We start from the raw sequence: 11,874 nt of genomic DNA, 5'->3' as shown, positions 1-11,874 counted from the left end.
GCCCGCAGAGCCTGTTACTCGTTTTACAAACAAGCTTACCTTGCCCCGGAGGGGAACGGAAACAGTCTGCGCCCAGTGGTCCAGATCCATCGTCTCGAAAAATCCACCCTATTCGTTACGTGATCTATAATGCCAACTATACAACTATACCGATCTAACAGCTATAAAAGCCGATCTAGGACGACGCGTCTCATAGTCTCGAGCGCGTCCAACGATCTCCTAGCGGTCCAGTCGAAACGATCGATCCCTTCTTGAAACTAGCCGGCACTCGGAAGCCTCTGAACCTCTGAAACACCATAAAACGACGATCGTCATGGGACCAGTCTCCGGTTTGCTATTGGCAGGCCTGGTTTCTGCGGCCCTGGCCAAGCCGGGACTCCTGTCCGCGCCCCTGATCGCCACTTTAACCCCTGCAGCTCCTGTCGGACCGGATGGCCGGGTCCTAGACACGCCGGAAGTTGCTGTCGCCAAGGCGGAACACGCGGCTGCTCACCTCAACGAGAGATTGAAGCTTGCTGACGAGGCTGCCAGGTCAGGAGCAGGCCTGCAACAGGTCCAGGTTAAACAGTCTTCGTTGTTGATCGCTGCACCAAACGTTTTGGTACCTGGCGCTCCGCTTGGACCTGATGGCAGGGTGGTGGACACCCCAGAAGTCGCTGTCGCCAAGGCTGCGCACGCTGCCGCTCAGGTTAACGAGAGAATTAATTTGGCAAACGAGGCGGCCAGATCTGTCGCTGCGGATCTTAACAGGTGAATTTCGGGTAGGGGTTGACAGATGATTCTTTTCCAGTTTTGACGGGCGATTTTACTTGGGATTGGAGATTAGAGAGGTTTTGACATTTTTGGAATTTTAAAAGATGATTTTTGTAAGAATTGCAAGTTAGAAAAATGTTTAGGGTTGTTTGACCAAGGAAGGCTTTTGATGGGAGTTCAAAGATTTGTTTTCGGTGTTTTAGAAATTACTTTGAAGTTTGAGTTATTACGTAAACTTCAGATCCTGTCTTAAAACAACTATCTAAAACGAAAAGTCCTTCTTTCAGACCATTGGTTCCTCTGGTAGCCAGCAGTATAGTGGCCCCAGTGGTGCAAGCAGCGACAGTAGGTCCCGACGGAAGGGTGCAAGACACTCTAGAGGTAGCAGCAGCAAAAGCAGCCCACGCAGCAGCTCAGATCAACGAGAGGATTAACCTGGCGAACGAGGCGGTGAGATCATCGGGGACGATAGTCGCTGCTGCTCCAGCAACAGTCACCGTACCATTAGTAGCCAGCAACGCAGTGGTGGTCCCTGGTGCACCCATTGGCCCAGACGGAAGGGTGCAGGACACGCCGGAAGTGGCTGTGGCGAAAGTCGCCCATGCAACCGCTCATCTTAACGAGAAATTGAACCTGGCCACAGAGGCTGCCAAGTCTGCCGATGTTCTCGCTGTTGCTGGCCCTGCCCTCGCCTATGGACGGCTCGTCTATTAAAAATCTGATCGTCATTTAACACGTTCACCGTGTCCACGCGTAGATCTGGTAAAAACAATCACGAGGAATCGCGAATTTCTGAAAAAAGCATCATAATTAGACTGCGGATTTTTATGCAAATTCATATTTGTGAGAATATAATTTTAAAAAACGGAATATTTTTGCAATGAACTTAAAGGAGCGCTATACTTGGAAAAATATTATTTGAAAAAAATATATAATACGTTATAATGTGCATTCACCAATTTTGTAAAGTTCTACGCTTTCTAATTCGCCGTAAATGCATAAAAATCCACGCTCTATTCATAATAATTCATACAGAGCATATTGCGTAAACGTAAAGTTTAGCAGACACACACAGCTTTTCCTATGGAAATTATGTGTTTAGAGTATAATGTATCACACGTACTCGGCAGTGAACGTGTTAAATCAAAATAAAATGGAGGACCACTCGCGAATAATTAGCGAATAAGTATCATAGTTGACAGTAAAGAGGGAAACATAGCGCATGGATCGAACGATTTACAATTACCGGTGTTCTCCGGGACATATTTTTCTTGTTTCGTTAATTCTAGATTCGTTATAATTAGTTGGCTTTACGTTTTGTTGTTCGGCTATGTATATTTTTTCATGTATGCGTTTTGGGCTATGGAAATTGACGTTCTGGTCATTTGTTGCTTTCTCGTTTAATGTGCTCTTTCGATGCTGATTGATTTTCGAGGCTGGTGAGATTGTTAAAACTGCCATAGGGGGATGAACGACGATTGTAGACTGGATTAATAAAGAGAATTTCGAAGAAGTTCAAATTCTTGTTTTAATCGAATCCAAATTCTGTCTTTAATGTTAATTTGCGTTCCAGAGTTCTGACTTTAAATTCACCAATTTTGATGCGAGAGTACAGAAAACACAGTAATTGATGGTAATGGTATAAACAATTAAAAATTGGCTCTGACGTTTCAACTGGCACTAAATTCGCCGTCTGTTCGACAAAAAAAAAAAAAAAGAAAAAAATCTCGGCATCCAGTTTCATTCTGTCACGATAGACGAGGGGAATCGATACATATTAATGTCGCGGCGATTTTGAAGTAGAATGCGTTCGTCACGTCAGGATCGATTGCAACGAATTTGGGTCGAGGATAGTATGCAAATAGCTAGACTGAACGATTATAGAGGAAGAGACGAGTATACAGGTGTAATGGAGCCAACGACTTTCTACAAGGCGATAGCGCTTATAGCAAACAAATAAAATTTTTATAAAACAGTTTCGTACAATGTCTTATGGTGGTATGTTGGAAATGTTTAAGTTCTATTTCTGTTTCGACAAGATTTGGCTTTCAGATTTTTTCGAAAGTATAATTTTTGTAATGGCGATAAAATTATACATTTATATTGATACCTGTGATTATAGTTTTAATATGGTAATTATATAGCGAATTTATTAAATAAAAAATTGTATTATATGCATAAATTATTTAGGAAATAGAAAACGTTGAAATTTTGTGGAATTGGCAAAATCCCGATTGTTCAAACAAACGTAATCCAACATTTATGGAACAGGTGTCCAATTATAGCATGGAAAATGGCTCTCATTACCGTAAAACACGTTTTCGATATGCGTATAAAATAAATTGTTCGCGAACCAGTTAACAGGAGCCTACACGGCTAAAGAACGTATCAGGTTTACTAATGAGATGCAATTACTGGCATTTTGCGATACTTCCACGCACAAAATTACTATTCTTTGGCAAACAACGCTATTATGCACTTTACGATTTCATTAACTTTTTTCTTCGTACATTAATGCCGGAGACTATTAACCGGATGTTTTCTTTTACGTATACACGAAATGAAATTTCCGATAGACTATCTCGCGAAACTTGATAAAAATCCTGTTTCTTTCATTTAGTCTCGTTGTTGCAAACGGAATTTATGAAAATATTTCTATTCTATTCCTTTTATCGATGTAATTCCTTTATTATTACAGACGTCCCACTCTTGTTAATTTGGAATTACAGATATTATTTCACGATCTTTTCGCTATTAATAGTATGAGTAAAGTTTATATCAAATAAAGAATACGTCACACGTTCATTGCGTAAAAACAAAATATTATTGAAAAAACATCATAGAATTTTCAACTTGCGAATTGCGCTCTACACAATCCACGCACGTTACAACGCACCGTACCGTACCGTAGTTTGTACATTTTATATATTTTCCGTACCGTATTCTATTCATTTTTACGTCTTCAAATTTCCCATAAATGCGTGAAAAACCTACCCGCAACGCGCCTAACATATTCGCGAAAGTCATCTACAGGCGTTATCTACTTTCCTAAGCTTGTGTAACGTCATAAAAATTCCTTATCCATGTATTATTTTGTGAAACGGCGTGAATGGAAGATTCTTGGCAGATCTCCGCGGCGAGACGACCGTGAAGATCGTACATATTAGGGCATAGCTGGATGTTCAGGTTTCTAACCGAGAAAAAAATACTTGGTGAAAATGTTCAAGAGCCGGATTCCAGACGGTAAAGTCCTTGAGGACAGGCGTGACCAGTTTCATGCACCTCCGATCCTCGCGTTTCCGCGACCCGAGCTGGTAACACCCTCGAGGCTCGCGTGTTTTCTATATAAAGTGGCGGATGCGTGAGCGAAATTTAAAAGAACTCGAACCCAATCGCCATGAACAGCGTATACGTAAGGAAGAACGTGTGATTGCGTGGGTGAATGGAATGGTGGTTGCTTTGCTCGCTTTACGGCCAAGTGGGCTGGTCTTACGGGGTTGCAGCAGTGTTTCTCAAGCTTTCGCTCGCTCGCAGATGTTATTTCGATCGGATTAGTTTCTTGTTACGTAATATGTTTATAAATTACGCTGATTTCACGTTATTCGGTGATTTTTCAGTTGGGTAACTCGCGTGCTGGATCTTTTGCAGTGGATTCTTGTATTTAATAATCGGATTTAGTAATCGGATCGAGTAATAAGTTCGTTCTTTCACCAGTGTCTATTAGCTCGAACGATGTTATTTGATTGTTTCTGTATTAAATATATAAATTTACGAAGAAGCGGGAATAGAATTTTATTTGAAACTAATTTGATTTGCTGTTTCAAAAAAATGTGAGTGAACGTATTGCTCGACTTGATAGGGAAGTTTAAATGCGATTAATAGAATTTTGTTCATGGTCTGGTAATAGTGCAATTGTTGTAATACGATGATACGAAACAAGAATTAATTGTCTAAGAATAATAATCTATGTTCAGGTCCTTCTTTTCTCTTGTTCTCTCGTTTCTTTCGGCTTGGCCAAACCGACTGCACCTATCCTGGGGTATCAGGACAGTTACGGCCAGTACAGTTTTGGCTATAGCGCTCCAGGCTCTGCAAGGTCGGAAATCAGAACGTTGAATGGCGAAACACGAGGTGTTTACAGTTACGTCGATGACGCAGGCTTTATTCAAACAACCCAGTATACCGCTGACAGTAAAAATGGTTTCCGAGTGGCGGCTACCAATCTACCCCAGGCGCCATATCCGGTAAGAATTAAGGGTATCGTAGGAACATATAACAGTGGGTAATAACACGAATATGTTACAATTCTGTGCACTTAATAATTTTTTGACGTATTACTAATACTTGGTACTATCAATTAATGTACTTATTAACTAATGTAACTTGCTAGAAATATTTGTTACTATTAAAGATATTCAGTGTGTTATTATTACTTGATATTATTATCGATATTTGATGCAATTACGATTCTCTCAGGCACAAAACACGCAAGGCGTGATCTTGGCTCGAACTGAAGCTCCTCGAATATCAGAAATAGCGCAGCAAGAATATAAAATAGGGGAAAAGAATGTATTTTTGCAAGGATTGCAACAATTAGAGAGGAAGACTGTCGAGTCGAATGAAAAAGAGCAGTCGCAAACGAACATAGTATGATTAGCTTTTATTAATACTAACGACAATTTTTTAATATACCGAGATTGTTTCTAAAAGTAACTAATTTATATCACACACGTATTTTTAACGAGTCAGACGGAGTCCGAAGGGGAATCGTCGCAGAATAAAAGTGCCGAGATTTCAGTCAAATCAGCCACCAATCCAAATGCGTCTAAAATAATCAAACAGACCGCGGTACCTGTCTTCCAAATTTCCCAAGGAAATCTCTTGATCGATCCATACTCTATACGAGTACCAACAAACGTCGAAGGTAAATATCTTACACGCTTTTTGCGAAATTAAATTTTCCGTAATTAAGCATAGCAGAAATAATCCAATTTTTAATAACAGACCATAAACAAGCTCTTACACAAATAACTTGATCCATGTTTTTATAACTCAATCGATAAATTATGATTCTCGTTAAGATTGCACGTTTATAGGCACCAGAAACGAAAAGTAAGAGCGAACCGATTACTTTCTTTCCCGATTAAAGGATCTCGAAATCAGATCGAGGCGTAAGAATATACCGAGCAGATATTTTATTCCTCGCGAAGGTCATTCTGGTTCCGGTGCCAATGATCTTTCAAGATCACTCTGTCATCAGCCTTTAATTACACTTCCACATTTTTCCTTTTGTCGTTAAAGAAGATGCGTATCGAAGTAAATTCTAATCAAAACCAACTTCTTAGTATATTTACATAATAAAGATTTACGCATTTGAGAAGGATTGAAAAATTAAGCAATCGAAGATTCTTTCATTTGTCACAGGTTCTTCTAACACTTTTGCGAGCGCTACTTCAAAGATCGATGAACAGTCTGTTGAAAATAGCGAACAGATTAAGACGAAAGAATTGCCTGCATCAATGAAGGAAGAAGCAGAATCAGAAAAACAAGATAAATCGACCGATCTACCCAAAGACGTAATCGCACCTCTTAACATTCTACCTCTGAGCTCAAATTATCAACCCACTCCTATCAAATATTCTGCTATTCCCACTCTTCATTACGTTGTTTACAGCATATAATTCATGCGTATCGTAATACGAGATTTTATTTTTTCTATATTTTGATTGATATTTTCATGTTTGAAGTATTAATAAAGCATCTGAAATAGAGAAATAATCGCTTGCATCTTTTTTTATTTAAATTCCACAAATTTTCAGAACTTATTCCTTGTATCGAATAGACGTTGAGTCATTGAGTTATTCACGAGATATCTTTAGATTTATAAAGATATTTTTATTCGTGGTATGCAGGAAAAGAATCAGTCGAGCGGTACTTGTACATTTGTCAATTTATTTTTATTCTTCTTTACAAAATAATGCCGGCTGCCATAGGACAATGAAACGTAGGAATACACGATGCATATATAATTCATGTCAATAATTAATATCGATCGAAAATTAACTCTAACATTCTCCATCGTCCTCTTCGTCATCCGCCATCGTCGGTTTCCCCATAGAAAATATGTATCACGCTTATAAAAAACAGCTGAATCGTTGAAATACAATTTAAATCATTATTATCATCCCTTCGTTCGTCATTGTGAAGAAACTTAATCTAACTTAGTAAAGGCCTTCGTTAATCAACAATACATCATCGTTATACTCTGTCTTCGTCGCGCGAAAAACTTACGATAAAGAAAACCTATGTATGTACATATATCGATTGAAAGTGGTGAATAAAAATGAAAATTATCTGATTGATCTATGAAAAGAAGGAAAAAGTATAATTCTTTCTTAGACAACTATAAATATTTTTGTTCGCTTAATTATCATATAATGTATACAGTCTACTTTGCAGCTTCTTGTTGGCTGTAAATTGTTTATCAATTATTTCGAAGAGAAGTGGGATTCAAAATAATGGGAAAACGATGAGAATTTAATTAAGAAATAAAGTCTTTAACGGCCACCGTAAAGAACGTTGGAATGGAAAGATGCTGGAATTATTCGAGAAGTACAGAACAACCCTTTTCAATTTTCTTGTGCACGATAGTTTGAATTTTCAATCGATTAATCCTCCGCAACATCTCTTTGCAATTAGTCAATTCTAATTTCATTTTTATTTCATTCATTGTACTCGCATCTGAGCTGGTGATTACTTTTGTGTCTTTTATTATCCCCTGAATACTAACTTCGATTAATACTGAAAAAAAACGCCGTCCAAACACGATCGATAGATCTCGTCCTCTTCTAATAACCTCGACTCTATGCAAAATCTTAATCACTATTAACCATTAAATATAATTGATGATTAACCCGACAATAATTAGAGGCGTAAGATCAGACGTCGACGTCGGTAATAACGAGGGCTAAATTTCCCATTGCTATAATCCATATACTATAATCTCGTTTAAAAATTGTAATAATTCATATATTCAACGGAAATATTTGCTTTATCGCTAATAATCGGTAATGGTAATGAATTATTAATAATAGTAATAAAATGACGCAAATGTCCCCTGTGTCACTCGTTTTTTTTTTTTTTTTTTTTTCATACCCCGCCGTTGCCACAATCGCAATATACGTCAACACATCCCCCTATACATATAATATAAATCTAAATATTAATATATATATATTTTTTATAATATTCATATTTATATATATAACATATTCGTCCTAAAACTGCGCGTTGTTCACGCGCGATTAAATCTGATTAGCAATGTTTTTAAACACCACCTCTCTCAACCCTTCACTTTCCATCCCTTTCTCTTTCGCTACTGTTTCTCCTTTATCATTTTCAATTCTATGGAACCTGAACTTCTCCTTTTGGTAAATAAAGGAATTTTATTTCCTCTTTATTCCGATTAGAAGATATAAATAATTTAACAAAGCCAGGAAAAATAATTTCAATCTTGATATGTAGTATTCAGTTAATGGGCTTTTGGTAGCTTTGTTAAATTATTGATCAAGTAGCTTGTATATCTTTATCTATATCGATAGTCTTATTAAATACTCTTCTGAAAAAATACCGACCAATTTTCTCAAACGAAGACAACAAGAATTTTCCTGTATGAATAATTACGTACGTCTTTGTTTATAGATGGCTACAGATGAATTCCAAAATCTCTTCTACAAAAACCATTGCAGGAAATTCTACGTGAAATTTATAAGAAACTGTAATAACAAATGTTATTCTTAGAAAAACTTCTATTTTTTATTATCATAGAGAATCGTAAATTTTAATATCGAATAACTTTGTTTTATCAATTATATCTCTCTTTCTTATTACGTACCGAATACTTGTTGACGTTCCATAGAACTCAAATATCCGTACAATTTTTCCATCTTCCATTTTTGTAGAGGGTGGAAAGTGAACGAATTTGGAGAATGAAAGAAATACTGCTGGATCGAGGAGTATTTTACTCAATGTCCTCCCCTCTATTGCCGCACAGCTCTAGATTTTTCAACTAATTTCACAACGTACTCGACAGTTTGATATATCGATGCTTCGACAACTTCTCCCCATCTTTTCTTCTTCTTTCTTTTTTTTTTTTTTATTCGAATTCGAACTTTTCACTGTGAGTTAACCCTATCGCTTTCTCCCTCCTACAACCTTCGACCTCTCTCTTTTCTGTTTTAATAACGTGGGCGGTATTATCTTGAAACGTCAGCGAAAGAATTCACACTGAGCTATTTTTCGTCCGATTCGTATAACAGCTTTCTTTTTTCCCATTTTTTCCTCTTTTTTATTTTCGATGATCGGAAGTTACAATGATTCGATCGATTTCGCTTGGGCCATGAATCTTTAGTTATTTTAGAAAAATTTTGTGGAATCACACAGCGCTTTAAGAGATGGAAGAAAAGATTCGAAAATTACGAAGATATTGTTGTTGACAGCCAATGTTACTGAATTTTTTTTTTTTTTTTTTAAGATTTGAAGAATTCAATCTTTCATATCTTAGTTATTCAGCCCAGGACGAAAAATGGCTCGACGAATATTTTTATACGGCTCCCCTCTTCGATCTTTAATTACAGGCTAATAATTCGCGAAACTACGTCGATTTACCTTAGCGGCGATAAAACATTATACAACGTTTCTTAATAATCTTTTTTCTTTTTTTCTTTTATCCTCGTATAATATATGTTGCTGAGTATCGTGTATGTGTATGTGCGTGTGTCGGTGTGTGCACGAGTATATCGAATAAAAATTGCATAGTTTACGACAGCTTCCTTCTTCCTTTATCTTTGACCCTCGGAATTATTATTTAAACGATGTTACATAGCCAATAATTACCTATGTGTAAATTTAATACGACGATTTTCGAGCCATCGAAATAAAACTCAATGTCACTTAGAAGTAAGAAATAGAAAATAGAAAATGTGTTTAAATGCACTTATATTACAATGTTTGTCAACTGATTGTCGATATTGTAAAATTTCTAACGATATTAGTACGGTACGCTACAATTTTGTAAATTTATAATATTAGCAAATAATTGTTCATCTGAAATTTAGTAATTCTACCATATTATAATATCATGTAGTAATTACACTATAATAATAATAATACGGTAATTATGCTACATCAGTACATTATATTAGTATGCTACAACGTAGCATATAGTTAATAATAATTCCAAGTATCAAACAGTTTTCCTCGTCGAAGTACGATTATGTATTTTTTCGAAGGGATACATCGTTTTTCTTGGAGCACGTTCAGCATTGACTCTCGTAGCGTCGTTAATCGTATATCTATACAATACTGTTTACGATTTATCGAATAATCTTAAGATCGAGACTAATTACCATCAGCGACGAGTTGTCCAACGTTAAACGATAGAATTACGAACAATTGACTTTTTGTCGTCCCTATATTATATTATAGTGTTCAGACGCACGTCTCGAAGAGACGAATTCTCGATATTATAGAAATAGAAGGATGCATTCTTTCTTTCTTCGTCCATCATTCACGCTGCAGCTTCATTTTCTCGGAAAGATACGAGTCTTTATCGAGATTTCTTAAAAGTGTGCTTTTTCTCTTTTGTTGCTTCGTTCTCTGTATACTCGAGTTTTCGAAAATTTTCTACGAGAAAAATGGGACATCTTTTTTTAAAGAATTTTTCACGGTATATATAATTAGATTATAGATTGAGAAAGTTAAGCCTATTTGGGATTTTCGGTGCAACGATGCACAAACTCGTCCAATGTTATTTTCTCAACTGGATTTTGAGAAATATTAGGATAAAAAAATATTATTATCGTTTCTAGAGAAAAATACTAATTCCCAAATATATTTTCGTGCAGATGAAATTAAATTAGATTAGAAATTTTATTTGGCGAAGATACCATAAAAACGTTGCGATTTTAGTAATTTCATGTTTCTATTAAAAGGAGTTTATACATCGTTACTTGAAAGAAAATCGATAGAACACCATACACAGAGAACAGGAATATTCGGAGAGAAAAACGTCGACATTATTCCAATTTCACGATTAACAAATTGTTTTTCATAATTGTACAACCACGTTTTACTGTCGATACTCCAACAATGCATTGTCAAATTTCGACCAGAATTCTTCAAGTTTATACTTGTCTAATTTCAGTAAGATTGGGGTAATGCAAGTTCTATAGTGCGATAATCAGTTAATTAATCCTAAATCATGATAATTTTCAAGTTAATAAACAAATAACAAATTATTATGAATTATCGCTAAAACTGTAATACCTTTTAATCGTACCTTTTAATAACAGGTAATCTGAGATAAAAAAAAGACACATTATTCTAAGACAAATACTTGTATCTTTAGAAATAAGAAATTTCAAGGGAAATAAATTTTCCGAGATGCTAACTTGACAAAATTGAGTCAGTTTAATTAATTATCGCACGCTATATCTACGAATACTTTACAATTAATTATCGTAACACTATCAATACGCTTTTACAAGGAATTATCGTCGAATATTAAACATTATCTATAATTAGTACTATCATTATTATCATAGTTATCGATTAACGTTAACGATACTAATATTTTCTTAACGATATTTCTCGATTTTACTAGAATTTTCACTTTTACCTTTTCTATTCTACAGAATCGAGTTTCACTTTTGCAAACGCTCTCAAAATTTCGGAAATTTCTTTCGACAACACGCTCCTCTTATCACAGATAAGATTTATGATAGCTCACGTCGCGTTTGCAACCGATCGATCGAAATTTGCCAATGCACTATTCCCTCGATCGGATCGAAACTTATCGGAGAAAAGAATCGATCAGGACCCCATTTTTTGATGCGGAAAATCAGAACGATTTCCTTCCCGTTTTTTTTTTTCATCGAATTGTTTATAACAAAATTCATGATATCAATAAATCGATCTACTTTCAAGTTTGATTTAATGCAGGACAATGTTGCGATTGAATCGTGTCGAGGAATTGTAAGAAAGACACTTTATAATTGATGTTCTTAGGCCTTGTTCAAATCCTCACATTTTTCCATATTTTACGAAATTATCTTAGAAAAA

General features: G+C 36.0%; 2 protein-coding genes across 2 annotated transcripts; both read left to right on the top strand.

The window, feature by feature from the left end:
* The first annotated feature begins 223 nt into the window (after positions 1–223).
* LOC100745628 (cuticle protein 18.7-like) lies at positions 224–2,522 on the top strand. The gene is made up of 2 exons (XM_003491800.4): positions 224–750; positions 1,041–2,522. The coding sequence occupies exons 1-2, from the start codon at positions 314–316 to the stop codon at positions 1,465–1,467; spliced, it is 864 nt and encodes a 287-aa protein (XP_003491848.1). The 5' UTR covers positions 224–313; the 3' UTR covers positions 1,468–2,522.
* Positions 2,523–3,931: 1,409 nt separating this feature from the next.
* LOC105681169 lies at positions 3,932–6,511 on the top strand. Its single transcript, XM_033322410.1, has 5 exons — positions 3,932–3,996; positions 4,709–4,997; positions 5,230–5,400; positions 5,503–5,677; positions 6,178–6,511. The coding sequence occupies exons 1-5, from the start codon at positions 3,932–3,934 to the stop codon at positions 6,432–6,434; spliced, it is 957 nt and encodes a 318-aa protein (XP_033178301.1). The 3' UTR covers positions 6,435–6,511.
* The last annotated feature ends 5,363 nt before the right edge of the window (positions 6,512–11,874 follow it).

This window comes from Bombus impatiens, unplaced genomic scaffold (genome assembly GCF_000188095.3).
Source record: "Bombus impatiens unplaced genomic scaffold, BIMP_2.2 scf_0637, whole genome shotgun sequence".
NCBI classification, from domain to species: Eukaryota; Metazoa; Arthropoda; class Insecta; order Hymenoptera; family Apidae; genus Bombus; species Bombus impatiens.
This window is presented reverse-complemented; position numbering and strand designations above follow the sequence as displayed.